Consider the following 21,152-nt stretch of genomic DNA (forward strand, 5'->3'; position numbering starts at 1 on the left):
CCAGACATTCTTTTATTGTCAGCGCTGACCACACAGGAGGCTCACTCCTCTAATCGCGTGTGTTTACTTACAATACTACATATTCAACAAAGGTCTTACATATTCACGCCTTCTCGCATAAAGTTCATACATATGTTAATTAGGTCTAAGAAGTTTGTCTTCAGAAGTCCTAATTTGGTCACTAGAGGGTGTTCTGGTGGTCTCTTAGTGGTCGTTTGGAGCTTGAACTTTACTAGAACTTGCCCGGTGAGCAGCCTATTTACAGCTGATTGGAAAGTGTCTTTGTTCAGCATTTCTTAGCCAAAAACTGGATACTTATGTTACCCTTGCTTTAACTAAAGCATTCAGAAACGTGGCTTATTCTGTTACTACCTTAACAGAAACTTACATTGTAAAGGCCGACAAAAATTTACTGAGAAGTATTGCTCTTATTTTTACATTGTAGAGGCCGATAGAAAACTGCTGAACCTTGGAGCATTACTGCTGTTAATTTTTTACACTGTGAAGGCCGGTGGAAAATTCACTGAGCAATGGCTACAGCAAAGCCTCCCGGTTTCCGAGGCCCTCCTAGGGAACGGGGAACCCCCTCAGGTACGGGTCCGGGGCGGGCGCCCGGGCTGCATCCTGCCCCTGCCGCCGGTGAGGGAGAGAGGGAGCAAAACAGGGCTGGGAGGGAGCGAATAAGGAAATCCGGGCAGCGCTTCCCTCATGGCCGCCCCCTCTGCGGCCTCTTCCGCCCGCCCCCGCGCGCGGCGATGACGCACTTCCGCCCCCCGCCCCCGGCCCGCAGGCGCCGCCGCCATTTTGCCGCTCAGTCGCTGCTGGGTCCGGGCGCGGCGGTAGCGGCGGGAGCAGCCTCCTGAAAGGGGGTTTGTTTGACTCGCTCGGGGCCCCCCGCGCCCAAGACCGGCCTATAGTGCGACATGTCCGGAGAGGGGAGCGCCGGCGACCAGGTGAGCGGGGAGCTGGGTGAGCTCGGCCGACCAGGGGAGCGGGGCGGCGCGGGGCCCAGGGGAGCGAGGGAGCCTCGCTTATTTCTAGTCCTTGAGCGCACCTCGCTCGAGAGGAAAATTCCGACCCGGATAAGCTTTTTTAGGCAGATAATTTGCTGTGTTTGGTGAAGTGAGTGCTTACCGTTTAATTAACGAGGCCTCTTTAACGACACGTTTTTCTTCCGGGAAAAAGCGTTATTAAAACGCGTTTAAATTAGAAAAAAAAATAATTAAAACACACTTATTTGATTACGAGACTTCTTTATTGTACGGCACAGATTTCCTCTAGCGTAAAACAGCTGCAGTTTCAGTGGAATTTGGCCTAGTTTTGTTTTTTTTTTTTTTAATAGACTAAAATACGTATTTACCATGACTTGTTATTTTTATAGGGAGGTGCAGTCAGGATGTTGTACATAATCTGTTTTAATCTTATGTTACTGTGTACTGTCTCCTGCTTGCTGGCAGAATTTCTCCAAACTGGCTTTTTTTTTTTTTTTTTTTGTAATTGGGATTAGGTTTAAAATCGGTGTCAGTGAGAGAGGTGGGGATGGAAGCTCCTGGCGGAGGGAGGAGTGATTGATAACACAGTCACGTGCCTTAGTGGCCACGGTAGCCTTGAAAAACACTTCAGGTTAAAGCTGATGACTCAGTGCTTCTTTAGGAAGCTTTTTTTTTTTTTTTTTTTTTTTTTGTAGAACGTAATTTTCTTTACCAAAACAGTTTAATTTTTCTGTGTTTGGGCCTTTTCCCCGAAAGGCTGGGGGTGTAAATTTTACAAAATCACCAATCCGGTGGAGGGGGTGGGTGGGTGTAGGAAAGACAAACGCACACAGTGTGAAATATCCGGGTTTGGCCTCATTGGGAGAATATCCCCAAAATTGCCAGCCTTTGTGCTCCAAGCTGATCAGGTTAGTAAGCGTACTTTGGAGTATGTTTTTGAGTAGGAGATTCTTCAGGATGGTTCGTTTCATGGCTGCAAAGAAGTAAGAATATGCTACAGCAAAGTTCTGTTAATCCTGGTGTGTAATGTTTCACATTTAATCTTCGCATTCCTATATATATATATATATATATATATATATAAAATAATGGATGTTTTATTGCACAGTTGAGCTGTTGGTCAAAGCAGTGTGTGTGTGTTTCTGTAGCTTGTAAGCCTTACTATTTAACTTAAACAATGCTGGCTTAAGGTTTTAATTTGTTTTGCAAGGGAGTGTTTGATATGCAAGAAAAGGCTGAATTACTGTCTGTAGAGTGAAGTAAAAGTTATTCTGTGAAGTAACAGCTGCAGCGTTGCTGTGCCACATCACAGAGGGGTCTAGCATTCAAAAAACTGTAAATGTTTATTTGCAGCCCACAAGAGCGCCTGGTGTAACATATGACTTAGGGGTTGGTCCATGTTAAGGTTCATGTTTTTTTCCCCCTGTGATTACGGTGTTCATGTTGGGTGCACTTTAAATAAAAATAAAATATAAAGCTTTTGTAGACTGGGTTAATTTTTGTTGTCGTTTTTTTGCTGCTTCATCCTCTTTATGATGGATTTGATTTCCTGCAAGTCTCTAATTTTGTTGTAGCCACTTTTCTCCCTTCCATCAGGTTTCTTCAGCTTCAATAGCTTGTCCTCCACAGCCTTTTTTTCTTACCTGACAGACTTCTGTCTCTGACTCTGAATGTTACAACAAGCCACAACTTGATCTCTGTGCCTTTAGCAACACTGCCGTGGAGTTTCCAGCACCAGAAGCTCCCACTCATCCCGTGGTGTAGGAGGGAGGTCCCTTCAGTGAGCAGGGTGCCAACCTGGCTGTGGGTGTGCAGGGCATGGGAGACCCAAATCCACCTGTCTGTGGGAAAAGGAGCAGCAGAGCCCTGTGAGTGGGGCAGTTGTGCCTTGGCCCTGCCCCACCCAGCAGCTGCTGTGGGGCACTCTGACTTGGCAAACACAGTGTTCTTAGGGCTGTAAATGTGCCCTTCTGTGGGAGGCTGAAGCTGGGCAGAGGTTGGGTTGCACCTGGCTTTCCTGTTTCAGGTTTCATTTTCTGCTTCCCCGAGCAGCTCCTGAGGTTTTGGGAATGTGGTAGTTCATGATGCAGGTTTAAAGCTCTTTTACAAGTCAGTGTTTGACTCACTGACCTGCAGGGGAGTCTGTGTCTTGCTACCCAGAGCTCAGCTTTTGGAGGGGACTTCCAAAGGCAGCCAGGGGAATAACAGATTGTCCTGCTGTCTCCAGCAAGTACAGGGCTCTGGCAGTGTAGAAAGGAAGGACAGAGGTAAATGTTGGATATGGGGAGGGCAGGAGAGTAAAGGTATTACAGGGTTTAAGAACTAGGTGGGCTTTAGGAGGCTTTATTGTACTGGGGGCAGCGCAGCTGAAATGTGGCCTTACTGCATTTAGGCCAAGTTTAGCACCAGGAATTGTTGGGCTGCTTTCCTGGGTGGATCAGGAGCCTGAGCTGTTTTATGTAGGTTGTCTCCTCCTTACATTGTTATTGTAGAACAAGATGGAGCTGCAACCATCACTATTCTAGTAGATTTTAAATTCTTGCACTGTGTTAACTGTGCTGGATCCAACTTAATTCTGTAGAACCAGTTGAATGGTGTCAGGACTTAAAATCTGTTAGGCCCCTGCCAGACATGATGTTTAACAAACCAGACTTTCCAGGGTTAGTTTTTGGAGTAGCAAACACTCAGCCCTCTCCATATCATAGACATGCACATTTGTAGACTGGAAGGCTGCATCTGCCACTGTTGGCCAGCAAGTTCCCTGACAAGCTGTTCCCAGTCTTGTGTCAGGCTTACAAAGAGCACATGCTTGCACCTCTGTCTGTCTTTACATTTTTTGGACCTTAATGTACAAATCTAGTTCCATTTCAATCGTGGCTGTTTCATGTACTCTCTGACAAGACAAAGTCATTGTGCTTTCTCCCTCTTTTTACCATGGCACAAACACTTTTTTTCCCCACTTAATATATATTTGTCAGGCATCAGTTTTACCTGAAGACAATGCAACGTTTGCTTTACCTCTGCACCTTCTAATCTTTTAAGGCTGGAACACACATTTCAAACTTGCTGTGACTGTTTCCAAGACACATCCCCCAGTGTGTGTGATGTATATGTGTTATATGAATATGGAGACTGAGCTTGGGGGAAAAAGATGTTTGTATTGTCTCTGTGACGAAGATATCTCTAGAACAGTCTACTCTCATTTCTTGCTGGTACTTTTCTCCCTTTTTTACTCCTTTCTCCTTTTTTTTTTTACTCCTTTCTCCTTTTTTTTTTTACTCCTTTCTCCCTTTTTTTTTTACTCCTTTCTCCTTTTTTTTTTTACTCCTTTCTCCTTTTTTTTTTTTACTCCTTTCTCCTTTTTTTTTTTACTCCTCCTTTTCTTTTTACTCCTTTCTCCTTTTTTTTACTCCTTTCTCAAGTTCATGTCTTGTGTCTGTTTGAGGTGGTACATCATGAAAGTTTTTGCATTCTAAATACAATTCTACAATACTAAATGTTGTAATTAACTTTAGCTTAACATTTTAAAAATATATGTCATTGAGTGCAAGGCTGAAAACAGAAGGTTATTCTTGCAGGACTGTGTGGGTTTAACGTCTCAGGAGGAGCCATTTGAAGGAAACTTCTCTAAGAGCATATTTTATATGATACCTGTAAAACTGGGTTTATTGTCAATGTTTACTGTAAAACAGGTTGTAAACAGAATGAACACAAGTATTGATGAAGACTTCTGTCTTGGCAACGTGGTGGTTTTATGCCAGTTTTTATGCAGTTGTAAATAAACTATGATTTAGGTGCATTTCCAGAGTCAGTAAGTTCCAGGTATGACAACAAGAACTTGAAGTGGAAAATGTGTCAGTCTAAAGTTTGGGAAACAGTCCTGTGAGGAAAGAAGAGTAATCATTACTAATCTAAAGCTCTTGGTTTATCTAGAGTTCTGAAACAGCCCAGAATGTGTTGGGCTGGGGCAGTACTTACAAAAGTATCCTTTTTTAGTTATTTGAGATGAATGTGCTGGGCTTTATCTGCTCATAGTGATCCAGTCTTAAAGAACAACATTTTTTCAAGACTGCTCACAGTTAAATTCATTTAGTAGCAGAACAGAAGCCAAGCATTAAAAACATTTAAGAAAGTGCAAGGATTGATAAGCTGTAACTGTAGTGAAGGGATGTGTTACTGAGGAAAGGATTTTAAAACTTCTTCTATGCACATACAGCTATAAATAAACTTTCAGGAAAGAAAACCCTTAGGCTTGGCAAACCTGTAAATTTACCAAACTGGGGAAGTAACAATGCTTGTTGAGTGTTAATATGTTTGAAATTGTGTGCACTGGGTCTGTTACAGTCCAGGTTGTGATAAACTGTGCAATAGCCAGCCAAAACCAGGCAGTAGCTTCTGTGGAATGGACATAGACTTCCTTTTGAATATTGAACCAGTTTGACTAAACCAGCCATTAAAATTCCTGCCTCTTCGTGTACAACAGCCTGTGTGTCTTGTTTGTAGGAGTTCTTATTTCCTAATTAGCACTGGTTTTTAAATCATCTTAAACTGGCCACTTCACAGGTGGAACAGCTGGTTTAAATACATCTCCTTTTCCCATCAGAAGATCCTTCTGTGGAAACAGGAGGATGCCTTAAGAAATTCGATGCATTAAGTGGTGCAAATAATTGAAAGGTGTTTAGCTAAGTATTTTCTTACACTCTTTGGAATCGAGGTTCATTCAAAAGACCTGAGGAAACTGTTGCTTTTACCTGGATGGTATAAAACAATTTTTCCTTGAAAGTGATTGATAAATAACTTTAAGTAAATATTAGAAGTCAACTTTGTTTCTTCTGATTTTTTTTTCCCTCTGACATTCTTTATGAATTTAGATTTGGATTTTGTGCAGTTGATGTATTTTGCAGGAAGGAGTTCCTAGACTTTTTGCTAGATAATTTGGTTTTAGGTCTTTTCAGATTTTGGAAAGATCATTTTGCACTTTTAGTATCTGTGAAACCCAAAATCTGTTGGTATTTGTCAGTGTATAAATAATAAAAGGGAAGCTGTGAACTGGACTAGGTGGTAAGAAGACACAGAACCCTAAGTGTTAAAATAATTCCATGACCTTCAGAGGGTTGCTTGTGGGACAGGAACCTGATTATGTGGATGTATACTGAAAACAGCTATCAAAAACAGAGGGGAAAAGTGTTTTTACAGTAATTTACAGTAATTACAATAATTCATTGTGACCCTTTTTTTAAGGCAGTAAAGAAAAGCTAAAAGCCGGTATCTATCTGTGATTAGGTTCAGTTTTATAGTAGTTTAAGCTGATCTAAGTTGGGACTGCTGAGGTCTTGAATGTTTTGCATCCTTTATTCTGCATCAATCTGGTCCTGAAATCAAGGGATTGTACTGTTAGAAAGTTAATCACTTTTCTGAGAGGTTATTTTTCTGCTGATTTAACTCGAGGAACTGGCTTGTTCCAGGATGAGATGAGGTGCAAATGCTTATCTAGGGGCAGGATCATGGCAGTGAACACCCAAGAACTAAATGTTCACAGTTTGGGATATTGGTGGTTGTGCAGGCTGTACAATGAAAAAAAAGCTACGTAGCCTTGAACTGCTAACAGCAGGTGTGAGCCCAGAGTGCAGTGAACATGCAGCTCTCAAAAGTGGGGTCACATGTCTCTCTGCCTCTAGCTCAGTTAGGTTGGAAGTCAAGCTCCTGCTTCCCTTTTGCTGTCTGTGTGCAGTGGGTGTTCGTCCTCACAGATTTGGTGTGTGGCTCAACGTGTGTTTGCTCACACACCCAGTTCTGGCAATCCTGGAAATCCTAAGGGTTGGTTCCTCCAGTCTATCAGGAGTGATAATTTGTGAAGATGCAAAGTAAAGAGGTCTTATTTTCCCTCAGGTAGAACCAGGACACTGATTTGCTTGTAGTGCAGTATGTCCATGAAATGTGGATGGCTTCTACACATCCTGGAGATGGATAGGGACAGGAGAGGGAGTTCACACTGGCTGTAGAAAATTAAGTGTTTTCTTACATAAGGTAGAAGCACATTCAGGCAGTCTAGTTTAAAACTCTGATCATATAGTTATTTTCAATTCTGTAGAGCACCCATGTAGAGCGTGGAGAACTCTTTGCTGCTGCTGCTACAGGAATATTTGCCAATTTAGAAAATTATAGTCTTTTATTTTCCAACAAAAGAATGGGCTTACTGTGCTTCTTACACACACTGAGTCCTGTATCAAAGGTACAAAATTAACTTGGGATTGCTACAGTTATGCATCTTACCCACTTCTCCTTTTTATGAGCTATTTCAACCTGAGTTTATGACTCTGTATCCGCACGGGTGAAATCAAATTCCTGGAAGTCTTCACTCAGCTGACACTGCAGTGAAACAATTATTTTTTTTGTCACACTGGAGGGTTTGAGATAAGACAACTAAACTACTACTAAGATAGTTGAAATGTGCTTCAGTGGCCCATTCTACTTTTTCTTGTTGAAATTCAGTATTTTACAGTGCAGGACCCTGTGTTTTTGTAGGGTGGGGTCCTTTTTATTGTAGGGGACATTAATAGTACTGACACGCTGCTACTTTGGGTCACCTGTAGAGACAGTGCTTAAACCTTGGAAATTTCAGCTCCAGGGCTATGTTCTGTAAGCTGAAATATGTTTATGCATGTCATAAAGAAGAAATAAAAACACTGGTTCATTTTATACCATTTTGCATCTCAAGCCTGTATTAGTTGAACTGTAAATTTATAAATGTACTACTTTTGAGCTGACAGTTTTGAGTTACTGCTTTTTAATTTGATTTTTTAAATCAAACTAATTTGGTAATAGTTTAATGTGGGACTTGATACTTCCCTTCAAACCACACTGCTTTGCACTGAGCAATTAATGTTAAGAATTACTTGAAAAGTAAATTAAAAAGAATAATGATCTTTAAACTCCTATAAAACCCTTCCACTTGATTTTTTTTTCTTTTCCCTTTAATGCATATCTTCCATTACATGTCCATTTCAGAGTTCTGCAACATTTTTGATCATTTGTCCATTTTATAAGTAAATTTTTTAAAAAAAATAAAATTTTTTTAAATTCAGAAGGATGCACTGACCTGTGCCATGTGCTCTGGGATAACCCTGCTTGGCCAGGGAAGTTGGACCAGACAATCCACTGTGGTTCCTCCCAAGCTGCCCCATCCTGTGATTCTGTGACCTAGACCCAATGTTAACAATGAAAATTATTTCCTTGAAATAATCATTTAGCAGTTGACAGGGGCTTTTAGAAATTTTTCTGCACGGTAAATCAGTGCAGAATATATATATACTATATATATATATATATATACAATATATAATACAAAATTATATATTCTAACAGTAATTATGTAGCTAACTTGTAAATAAAATTTCACCAACAAGCTCTTGTAGTAATGACTTAGAGGTTATTACCGTTGCATCTCACAAAGGCAAGAGTTTGGTTGGTGGTGTGATTTTTGGATTGCTAACAACTGCCTGAAAATGAGTCAGATCTGGAAAGTTTGTAAATAAGCTATTTGGAATACAGGTCAGATTATGCTTAATAATAAACTTCATATCCTTTAGGGTTGTAAGAAGCATGTAGTTTAAGGGGTGTCTGTATGTGATCTTCAGATTGTAGTTTGTTTTTAATCTACTTCGTGATAACAGTGTTAAATCTAGAAAAAATATCTGGAAATCATAAAGCATCTGTTTTCAGAGGTCTTTGAAAGAAGACTTAAACCTGTTCTTTAATGGTAACTGTGTCAACAAGTACACATTCAATTTGGTAAAGTGTTTTTTCTTTTTTAGAAAAAGGGCAATTTAAGGATAGTTTAGTGTCAAAACTACAGGAAGGCAACTGTAAGATGAGAGATCAGAAAGTTAACAAAGAAATTGTGCTTGGATAGCATGTATATGTTCCTGCTAAAACTGTCATCTCCTAGTTTATATCTTAAATTTCTGATACAAAATACTGTTCTCCATACACTGATGGACTTGTGCAGTAACTGGGATTTGTTTTTCTGGGGTCTGTAATAGAAATATTGGTCTGAATTTACTTATTGCATCTTAAAAGCTCAAGGGTGGTAAAAATGTTTAAAATTCAGAGTGAAGTCAATTTTCCAGCAAACTCAAATTTGTTCTTGTGTTTTAGAAACAGGTAGTGTGTTTAGTCTAACTCTTTGCTGGATCTCCACAAAGGTAGAACTTGTGCTAAGAGTGCATTATCTTCCCAGGCCAGCTTGTTTGCCCCATAAATTACAGTTTAGGAAATCCAGCTTGAAAACCGAGCTCGGGAGATGTTACGTTGTCAGAATGTTATTGTTGGCTTGACTTCGTGGCTGGGGCAAGAACTTTTCAAACACTGCTTGTGATCTCTTATGTCTTCTTTTTGATTTTTCTAGACTGCTGAATATGTCCCAGAAAAAGTGAAGAAAGCTGAAAAGAAACTAGAAGAAAATCCATATGACCTTGACGCTTGGAGCATTCTCATTCGAGAGGCACAGGTTTAGTGATATAGGATTACATTTCCTTATCTATGGTCCACTCACACTATTTGGTTCTGGAGTAAAAATCAGCATATTCATTTACAGAAGTCATAATATTGTAAATGCTGTTTTGATTTTTAATTTTTAGAATCAGCCTATAGACAAAGCACGGAAGACCTATGAACGCCTTGTTGCCCAGTTCCCCAGTTCTGGCAGATTCTGGAAACTGTACATTGAAGCAGAGGTTAATATTTTTACTTTTTTTTGTTTGTTTGTTTTTTTCTTATATGACATTTAATAGGAGTTTTTAAGTTTCTACTTTTATAAGCATGATTAAGATAGGCACATAATATCTAGGGGAAAGGGGATTTTAAATATGCCTTGCCTTTATTTTGTAAAATAGGTACAAAGGAATGATTAAAATGAATTCTAAAGTATTGGGTCTTTTATGAGTTGATGATTGTTGCATTATGGAATTGCAACAACATTAAAACTGTTTCAATGGTATTGGAGTGCTTTAGCCTTTTATTTGCTTGTCGTGTCAATTTATTGCCTCCCGTGTCATTTACTTAGAGGACTTATTTTTTTTATTTACACATACAAACTTATTTGAATGACTTTCTCTGAATATTTGGATTTTATTTTTCTTTTATTTTGCTTTCTTAGGGAATTGAGTGTTTCTGTGAACAGTGTTTGCAGGGAGGGTGTGGGGTGGAAGCTAATTTCTGGAATGAAAATGCTGGGGAAAATGCATTAGCACAACTCAATAGCTTTTAAAAATCCCAACCAAAATTGTGTTTGTTTACATAACTGTGTAAGAGTTACCCCTCAGTGCATTGGTCATTTAGACCACGTTTAATGACATGCCATGGAATGCCCTGCAGGACTGGGGGGTGGGAGGAGTGTTGGTTCTGGTTTTATTCATTTCTGTAGTTGTTATTTAATCCTAATGCACATGCTTTTTGTGAGCATCTTCCAGCTGCCCATTTTTCTTGGGACAGATTTTCTATGTGCTAAACTACAGGGGTGGGGACTTGTGTTCTGTAGATGAGAAATGAGCTCAATATTTTTCCATTTCATGTGACACTTGCTGTGCAGCAATCTGAGTGGCAAAACTTCATTGTATAGTTATCATATCTTATTTTACATTAAATTTACATATCCAGACATGCCTGGCAGTAAATTTCGAAGACAAATAAAATTGGGATGACAGGAATCTAACAAAAATTTTTATATTGCAGTTTGAAGTAAGATGTTACAGTGCAATCTGAATTGATGTTACCAAATTAAATAGAGTTTTCACTATTTTTTTTTCCAGCAGTTTGTAGTGGGAGTTAGAATGTTGGTGGTTATACATGTTTGGGAGGTTGTGAATGGACTAACATGCAGATACATATTTTTGCCATTGGGACCCTGCAGCCAAATCCTTAAGCCTTTTGTATCCTGTAACGTTTGCTACAGGTTCCAGTCTTTAGAATGTCATCTAATTTCATTTTTACATTAAGTTACCTGATTTCTGTGCTTATTTAAAACCTTTACCTTCCCCATGCCTCAAGTTTAAGAGTAAGAACACCTCAGAAAGCTGGTACTACATTGTAGATCTTTCAGCAGAAAGTCCTGTTTCCAGTGTGAACCTTCTTGTCTTGAGCCACATTCAGAGATGAACTGACAGGTGTTACTTCCCTTAATCCATACCTTTTAACTGATCTATAATCTAAGAGTATTTAGAAACATTAACAGTGGCAAAGCTTGTAACAGTCTAGGGTATCATTTTTTTTCTGTGCTCCTTCAAGGAAGGAAGATCAGCTGCTTCTCAGCAGGTTTGGTAACTAGGTAACATGAGGTAAATTTGAGAAGGAGAGAACTGGCCTAACGATCACAAGTTCTTTTGTGTCTGCCTAATTAATACACTTCAGATATTAGAGATATGGAATATGATTCTGGTATTCAAAACAGTGGAAAAATATGAGCTGTAGATTTGTGGTAGAGGTTACAATTGGAGAGGATTATATTTGAAAGAAATGGAAGAGGGCACTTTTTAGAGATTTATCTTCCATCTTAGCAGCCAAATTTTAAAAATCCCAGTTATGACTTAATTTTCAACCTTTTTTTTCCTGGTTCCAGTAGCATATCACAGAACTCATATAGTGACTGATTTATCTTCACAGCAATATGATTTTCTCTGCTTCTTCTAAGTATACGTAAGCATTTGTAGCTGTAAGTTGAAATAGCTTCTAATTTCCAAATTCCTCCCTAAAAATATACACACTCACACAATTGGATGCTCTTGTCAATGTTGTTTTAAGTTGCATATCATATGAACAGCTCATCTGAGAGTAAATTTAAAATGAAATGTTATCTCACACGTTCTTTTAACACTGTGGTTGAGTATAAATTAAGTCTTCAATTAATTTTTGAAGGCTACCTGAGGTAGAGCAATTGTTTTGAGACTTCTTTGATTGCAGCCTTAAGATGTACAAAGAATACAGGGAAGGTATTTCCCAAGGACTTCTTTTCCGTGGAAATCTTAGTAGTCTCCTCCTGCTAGAAAGTTTCTCTTGGACTGTTCAGTATAGATCTTTTCACCCTGGAGTTGGGAAAGTCAACCTGTGGTAGGTCTTCAGCATAGCTTTTGATTTGCTTTCACTGCCTCAGTATTGAAATCTGAAAATTGCTGAATCTTTAGTCATCCGTAAGTGCATTTCTCCTGATGTCAAAGAAGCATTTTACTCTTTAACATGGTAATGTTTCCTCTTTGCCTCACAGAAAGACAGAAAGGGAGAGGAAAGTGGGGGTTGTTTTCTGGCAGGTTGTCTTTGGCTACAGAATTTTGTCCTCTGGAAGGCATAAGTCAGAGCTGCAAGCATTGCCGAGTTGTGGGCTATTACTGGGAGATTAGCCAGGAGTAGGGTTGTGATTGTGGCCTTAGGAAAATGAAATTAGCCCTTTAACAGTTGTACTCTATTGATACAGTTGTTAGAAGTCTTTAAACTCCTGTTTGCCTAACTCAGGGAATGTGTTCTTTTTAGTCACTTCAATAGGAATCATTGTTTATATGAACAAAAACCGTTGCCCTGCATGTGCCAGTCCATTTTGTAACGTATAACATCCAAGTGCAGGCCTTACTGCTGTGATTCCCTCTTGGGTTTATGACTGTTCAGCTCCCTGACTGCTTCCCTTTCTGTGCATGACTGTGTTCCCTAGTGGAATACAGTGCCCAGCAGTGCTCAGCACCTGGTGTATCATCCAGCTCACTGCAGCTGATACACAGACTGTGCTGAAGGAACCAAATACTTCATGTTGGCATTTCGGGTGCCAAACACCGATTTATGTGCTCTGGTCTCTTAGGTAGTCAGTAGAACATGGAAATTAACTTGGAAGGGCATGCTTTGGCTGTTTTTTAATGGGAATTATACTATTAAAGTTTGAATTGGTGAAAAAGTTTGGATTCTCACACTGGTTCTTATTTCTTCTGACCTTCAAAGAAGAATTGCAGGACATAGAAAGAATAGAATTGGATGAAACAACTCCGATTTCACAACTTTTTTGGGGTCATAGTATTTGAACACTTTAAATAGAGTTTGGGATTTGATACATATTTTAGCAAGTAAAATAGTTAACTTGCTATTGCACATCTCTTAAAATTAGGAAGTGGAACAGTAATGCCACTTTTCTCAGGCTCTTGTTTTCTCTAGTTGCTTAAAGGACGTTTTTCTCTTGATACCTTTCTCGTAAAAAAACCTCTTTCCAGAAAACTTGAATCAATTCACATGGCAGTGCCTCTTTCCCAGTTTTTATAAAGGAGTATGTAAGTCTCAGTGCCAAATGTGCCATAATGTTAAATCCATAGATCACACAGTCTGGATTCTAGCCTGCTCTGCTGATGTGCTGTGTCTTCTTGGGTAAGTTATTTAACCTGTTTTGCCATTATTAAAACAACCTACCTCACAGGGTTGTTGTGAGGCTTGATATAGTGATTAAAGTGCTTTGGCATCTGGCTAAAAGGTTCTACAGGAATGTAAAAATAAATTCTGATTTAATACCCTATGATCCCATAGGCCCAGCTGTCTGTTACTATTTTCTTTGTCTCTTTGACTGTTTGAACCATCTCTTAGACACAGAAAGACTTGATAATGCTTTCCATGCACATGAAAGAACATTGACATTACCAGTGTCGTAAATACTTCAGTAGTTCTGAAGCCAACACTTGAAGTTGTCTCTTTTTTCTCTGCTAGTTTTCCTTTGAGAAATCACCAGGTTGAAAATCCTCTTAAGCACATTTATTAAACTATGGTCATGTATTTGCAACATTTTTTTAATGAGCTAAAGAATTTTTAGTTCCAGTTACTCTGAATGGAAACTTTCATCTGTAATTGTCCTGAATGCTTCAGGCCAGTTCACACCACACCTTTTTATCTTTTTTTTTGTTGAGTATATTGCATTATATCGTGGTCACCTTAAACTGGTGTTAGTGGGGGTTAAAAGGTTGCCATAATTAAAGATTTAAAATTCATAAGTACAAGACAGTTGTGACAAACACCCCAAGTCTAGAAACAATAAATACAAACCTGGTAACGTGCGTGTGAAGCGTTGGGCTGTTAATATGTATTTTTCATCTCGAGAATTTTGCAACTGAGATTCCTGTGTTGTTGCTCTTTCCAAAGAAATGAAACTAGATACATTTGTTTACATAACTTCTATTTGATATGAACACTTTGAATTTTAGATGTCTTGTAGCAAACCAGATTCTGTGGGTGGGACCAAAGCTTAGGGTTGATTCTTTTGCATTTCATCATATGCAATACATCAGTATCTTTAATCCATGTAATTCACACTGGTGTGGATACTAGTCAGAATGTATCATTTAACATACTTGTATATGAAAAATGTAAATAAAACTGTTTAGAAAAATGACTGTTTTTGTTTAAAATGTTTGTGTTTCTTCAAAGCATTTTCTTCCCCTGCTTTACTTTAATCTGGTTATGAATTCAGGAAAAAAAAACTGTTGAACATACCACCAAAATTATTCTGCTTGGGATAAAATGGGAACTGACTTCTGTCAGGATGAAGTCGGAGTGATCAGAAGTCAAAGTAGAATAGACTCCTTGGCTGAGGTTGTGTTTAGTGGTGCTTTCAACCGAAAATATTGTCTGTCTCACCAGCTACTCTTTGTTAAGAGAGCCTGGAAGGCATTCCCATGATAATCCATGCCCACCCCTCTAGCCTCCCACATTTCTCATGGTAAACTTCTGCTTTTGAGAAACTCCTGTACAGGTGCTCTGTACAAATACCTGTATTGCACAGTCTTGACTGCCTCAGTCTGAGATTTTCAATCTTTTTTACAACTGTATTATTTATGATCTTTTCTTATTCGTGTGTGGACTTGTTCCATTCCTGTTAATAAATGTTGTTCTGTCTGTGTGATTATTGTAGACTTGCACTAGAAGGTGGATGCAACTTCTTTCCTGTCTCTTCTGCTCAATATGTAAATACAGGCTGTACATCTTGCATAGTTGCCGTGGTCCTACAAGTTGTACAATATCAGAAAGTTACCCACACACTGACACTTGTAGTTTCAGGAGATGCACAGTACAACACTGGTGGGTTTCTTCGTGACTCTGTTTTCTGTATTTGATCATTGAAAATATCATGGGAAATTTTTAGGACCTTTTTGAAGTGGAAGCGATGCCTAATGAAGAGATGACTATGAACCCTCTTCTGTCGTGTGTTGCTGTTTTCACATGAATAAACACGAACTGCTTCCTGTTCTGTTGTATTCTTTCCATGTGGGGTGACAGAAATATCCCTGTTAGAAATGTTAGCTGTATACTCTCGTTCACAACACTGTTGAAGTCTCACTTTCAAATGTAACAAGGACAGTGAAAACTTTTCTCATCATGTGCTTTATTTTGTTGAAGTCATTCGTTGATTCTTCTGTTGATATTTTGAGGGGGGAATATGTGTGTTAGGTCAGGCACAAACTCGAGCTTCTTATGTCTGAACCTGAAAGAACCAGAAGTAAAAACAGAGGTTTCTTGTGTACCCTGTATTTGCTACAGATTGATTATCTTCTTCTGCATGGGAGAGGGAGCTATAGTCCTAATTTCTGATTCGTTTCTACATCTCTTCCAGCTTCTAGCTGGTTGAGTTTCCTGATGCTCTTTATTCAGATTTTGAGAAGTGTGATGGCTGAGAGAACACTCTGCTAAACCTTTCCTACCAGTGCTACTACATACAGTAATATGTTACTTTATTCGCTGTGGAGTCTCTTTAGATTGTGAAAAGGCTTTGAGTCATGGTTGTCATGAAATGCAGTGGCTTCTCTTAGCTCAAAGCTCTGGGAAGGCATTCACTGTGACAGTCCTGTGCCCTGGTAGAAGAAATGCTCTTCATTTTAGAGTGTGCATTGGTTTTCCCCTCATTAGGATTTGCTTTTTCTCACCACTGGCTTCAGGTGCTCTATATCCAGTAGCAGTTTTGGATTTCTGTGTGGTGTACCTAACACCCTATGATATTTTTTTTGCTTTCTTACATAAAACGATTCAAAAGTGAGAAGTGACAGGCATTGATTCATAACTCTACCATTGCACAAGCAGCACTCACTTTTTTAATGCACATTTATATACATGCAGTTAATTACACATGAGATCTTAGAATTATTTGAATCTGATCCATACTGGGGTTTAGCTGGATATAGGTAGTGACAAATATTCATAATGTAGAAACGTGGGAGCGTGTCCAGAGTTCATTAGAACTGTGGCATGGTAAATGTTTGGCATTAAGGACAGGCAGATAAGGAGAAAGATGTTCTTTTTAAATTTGGTTTGTGCATGGTTTTCAGTAATACTTTTCTGGAGTGGAGTCCTATTGCATCTTGAGGCAAGGCTGTTTGGTAGAACCCACTGTTAACCTGAAGTGTAAACAGTTCATCTGGCTCTGGGCCTGTTCCTTTAGGAACAGATTGTTCTGAGCCCTGTGGCAGAGGCTCTGCACTAACCTTAGTTTGCACAAGTTCCAGTGAGCGCACACTGCTGATCTATTAGTAGGTGATTTAACCAAAGATCCTTTAGGCTGCCAGGGGAAAGGCTTTCAGACTTTTAACATCATCTGCTTCTCCAAAAGGAGGAGAGGGAGAAGTGTTAGTGTGCTGAGGTTGCATGGGAATTTTACTCATACATTCACGCTGGCTCTGTGTTTCAGCAGAACAGCTTGTACGTATATCTAAATTATGTAGTTTTTATTCCTAATTCAAGCTGTTCCTCTAAGTTCATATTAGTTAATTTGAAAAGTTTAGTAGTGTGATGGAGGATCAACTGTCTTACCTCCTTTGATTCCTGTAATATATCTAGATAAAACTTAGACTTTCTAATGAGGGCAGCTTATTCTCTCTGGTTCCCCATGGTTTGCATTAGTGCATGAAATAGAGAATAAGAAATAACCAGTGCATGAAACTGGAACAAGACATAACCATCCATTCTTGCTATAAACGTTCTGATACTGCTGTATTTGGTTTATGTGAGAATAAATATCAAAACATTATTTAAAATACTTCTCAAGTCTTACATTTGGACTAAAACGATGCCTAGTTATTCAATTTGTAGGATTTTCTATGTCCAGACTGCAACAAAGTCATCAACTTCGGTCAGCTGTCGTTCACCCTGAAAGTATAGGTGTTCAAACACTATTCTTACTGCTGAAACAAAATAAAAATGAACCCTCAGACTGAAATTGTTTAGATTGACAAAAATGGGGTGGCAGGTTTGTGGTTATGTGTGTGTTATCCTGCAGATAAAACAGATGTGGTGAAGTTAGAATGTGAGCTCACTTCATTGTGCTCAGTGGAACTAGTTATACGTCAAACTGTGTTTAAAATGTTCTCCTAATTTAGGATTTTGATTAGTTTTTATGGTTAAATGAGGGCATACTAGGTTCTGTGCCTGTGGATTCCTCAGGAATCTCTCAACATATGTACATGTATAGATACTCATTTGTGTCTATACATGTTTATGTAATGAGGTCACACAGCGTAATTAACGTTCTTTTTAAATCATAGAATAGAAATGTTGGTGTATGAGCTTGTTAATGTGAATTGTCTACAGGTAATTTACTCAGATTACCTAAAAGTTTATCGGTACTTAGAAAAATAATTTGTTTAGAATATATTTAAAATAACAGTGAAAAGAATTTTATTATGTGCAGCTTCAACCTGAGTGCAAAAACATGACTTGATGCTGTATGTAAAGGAGTGGGAAAGACAGAGCTAGACTTCATTTTTATTTTTGTTGTCTTGAAACCAGTATTGACCTGCATTTTCTCCATTCCTCCCTACCCATCAAAATACTATTTTTGTGTGTTTTTTGTGGGCAGATGTAGAAGTATATTTGGTGTGAGGATTGTGGGCTCTCAGGGATTGCTCTGGGCCATGTCTTTCAATGGGCACTTGCAGTTCCCCTTTCAGATGATGAGGAGGTCTCAGGAGGCTGTGATGGGACAGCTCAGACATTTTCTTTAAGTGTCAGAATTGTACTGACCATTTTTGATGGGGCAGTGAGTGGAGTGAGGGGAGATTCCCTAGTAATGAAATAATTAACTTTTTGTCGCCCTTCTGTAACTTTCCTGATTTTATTTTTAAAAGAAATGTAAAACTAACCCCGTGACAAACTTTTTTTGCATCCTAATTGTTGCAGAAGAAATCTGGTGCTCTTAACCAACTCTTAATTATGCTTATGCAACTGAATAGCTGCTGGTGAGATTGTAATGGTGTTGCATTTGTAAAGCGTGCAAACACATTCAGCAGCCTGTGATATGCAGGATGTTGTGGAAGCAGTTCCGAATTAGTTTCCTTTAAACTTTCCCTGGAACTTGGTTTGGTTAGTCTCCATAGTTTACTCCTTTGCATTGTATCACAATACTTAGAAGATCACGTTATATCATGCTGGAGTTTGAGGTAAAAGAAGCCCTGTCATTGATGTTAATACTGCAGACACTGGAGTGGTGGTAATTTAGTATATGTAGGCTTGCATCTACTTAAAGGTGTTCTGCACTTCTCATGTGCAATTAATGCAAGTTGAAGATGAGTGTCAGTGAATAAGTTTGCAAAAAATTGCTTTTGTAACACATTTGCTGATGGAAGCTCAACTTGCAGTTTCCTTCCGCCACCTCTGCCAATTGACCCCTTTCCCCAGATTTTCCATGACGTTGGAGTAACTAATAGTTTTACTTACAGTCTACCTGCCTAAACTGACAGTGCTGACAGGTTCATACATGAAGAAACACATCCTTCATACCAGATTTGAATGGAAGGCCCTACACTGAGAGCCTTAGTCGAGCAGGTTTCGTTTCATTAGGGAGGTTTTGTCATTCTAGTCCTGGCTGACCATGGTTTGGGAATTGTGAATTCTGCCTAACTGTAAGATTGTGCTAGATGTGCACATCACAGTGATGATGACTGATGGTATATAAAAGGTGACTAGAAAAAAGTATAGTTAATCTATAATGAAAAATGTGAAGTTTCAAGTGGACTGGTTCTAAATAGACTGGGATAAATGTTAAAAAGTACACGTAGGTGCCTCTGAAAACCCTACGAGCTACTGAGCTTTCCTTTCTAAAAATGCACTCTTAACATAGTCCCAAATGCATGGCTTTTTCATTCAAGTTACCTGAAAAAATGCTGTGTATGCAAGTTAACATGTTTAATACAGAGCAGGGTCCCCATCCCTTCTCCATCCCCTAAAAAGTAAATTGCTGCCCCGGTAAGTATATGTTACTTGCCCATTGTTGTTGCCCCACTAGCTAGAATTCCTCAGGGAAATGTTACCAATAAACTTACATCAACTGAAATTCTGCACAGGAATACTTGAGCAGGATGGGCAAATACCTCAGAATATTCCACAGTATTTGCCCTTGGTAAACTGTCAGTGCTGGTAACCCTGAGCAGGAAACAGATGGTCTGGTTTATCCTTAAAAGATAAAACTTTAATTTCTCCTACATAAGCTGTGACTAAATAGAATTCAGGCTTCAGGTTTTTGGGGTTTTTGACTTTTTAAATTCAATTTGATTGAATTTACTCAGAAATTACATAGCACATGCTTTTTTGTATGTGTTCAAAATGGGTATAAAAGGGAAGTACTGTGGAACTTTAAAATTAGCAGACAGACTTGAATTCAGCAGAAATATTTTTCTGGCACTAAGCAGATGGAGGTAAGTTTTGTGCTAGTAGTCTTAGCTGTTAAAAAATTACTGTTGCATAAGAAATCTCAACTACTTAACCAAAAAAAAGCATGACATTAGATATCACGTTTGTTATTGTAATGTTCTTAAAATTTGGGTTTTGCCCTAGAAAAGTTGTGAATAAGGTCAATCTACGGGGTTTTTAATTTACTAATCAGAAAAATATGGGTGTTTCTAAATAATTAGGTTTGATAATTCTAGCTGATCTTTGGACTGAATCAAAGGAAGACTCTGTACTGATGATGTCTGATTAGCCTGCATGACAGACTTCTAACAGTCTGTCATTTCTGCAAAAGCTTCGTAGTCAAAACATTTTTCATTGCTCTTGGAGTGTATTTTGTGCCTCTAATGCAAAGAAACGTTGCCCAGCTGCTCAGCTACACCAGCTACTTGAACTCAGTAGTGTTGGCTGTGTTTGCCTTCCTCCCAGGCTGGCAGAGGTGCTAAGAACTAACATCTGGACTGTGACGTTTTTCACCCGTGTGCAGAGTTTCCTGCTGCAATCAATATTTGAAATCAGTTCTCAAGTGCTGGCTGATTCAATCACAGGGCTTTTGTAGTGATGCTTCAACTGGGTCACCACTCAACATGCACCAAAACCAAGTCAAACGCTGTTGTCTTCCAGCACAAACGTGGGGGAGTTCACACCTTTTCTTGAGCTGTGTTTTCTCAATTTAGGTGGCTTACATTGTGTTTTGGTAGAGGTTCTCTGTTTTATATTTAATATTTTCTGCCAGTGATGGGGATTATCAGTTGAGATGCTGTGCTAGTTACGTGTCAGTTTTACAGAGCAGTTTGGTATTGTGTGCTTGGTGTCTTTACATCAGACCAAGTGCTGCTCTTGGCTTAAAGCAGCAAAATATAACAAAAAGGGCTGTTTTAGTGTTTCTGAGATCCCTACTGTTCTTTTATGCAAATTAGATGTAAGAAGTTAGTCGAGAGCCTGCATACCATTTTTAACATTTTAAACTTTTTTTGCAATCATTTTGCAGCATTCTTTAATGCAAATGCTGTCTGAATATATTCTGTATTTACATAACATTCCACCTAGCCTGGCAGTTAAAGTCAAGTCCTCACAGTCCAAATCAAATAAATACATGCTCTCTGTCTGCCATAAAGAGGCTGTTTTCTACAGGAACTTTTAGAACACTGTACAGCAGAGAAGCCACAAAATGCTCAGTTAGAGGGAGAGGGGAAAGAAATATCAAACTGAATCTCTGGTGTCTCAAAACAGCAGTTGCCTAGAATATGCCTCGTTCTGCATGGACAAGCACTTGGTGGTGGGTGGGTGTAGAAGAAAACACACTTTTCACCGTGAAAAGCAACAAAGGAACGGGATGATTAGTACCACACAAGGCTTTACTGAAAAGAAACTAATTGTTCCCAGTGCTCTCTAGCACAGGGGGCAGAACTACCAGTGGTATTTGTTAGTTCTGTG

At 39.0% G+C, this 21,152-nt stretch overlaps 1 protein-coding gene across 1 annotated transcript in view; it reads left to right on the plus strand.

Annotated features, from left to right (window-relative positions):
- The first annotated feature begins 868 nt into the window (after window positions 1–868).
- CSTF3 (cleavage stimulation factor subunit 3) overlaps window positions 869–21,152 on the plus strand; it is a 48,691-nt gene continuing 28,407 nt past the window's right edge. Inside the window, exons 1-3 of the mRNA XM_008928320.3 lie at window positions 869–953; window positions 9,400–9,501; window positions 9,632–9,727. Coding sequence (XP_008926568.1) covers window positions 924–953; window positions 9,400–9,501; window positions 9,632–9,727 — 228 coding nt within the window. The 5' untranslated portion in view covers window positions 869–923. The remainder of the gene's footprint in view (window positions 954–9,399; window positions 9,502–9,631; window positions 9,728–21,152) is intronic.

This window comes from Manacus vitellinus, unplaced genomic scaffold, assembly GCF_001715985.3.
Source record: "Manacus vitellinus isolate BGI_N305 unplaced genomic scaffold, ASM171598v3 scaffold_57_pilon, whole genome shotgun sequence".
NCBI classification, from domain to species: domain Eukaryota; kingdom Metazoa; phylum Chordata; class Aves; order Passeriformes; family Pipridae; genus Manacus; species Manacus vitellinus.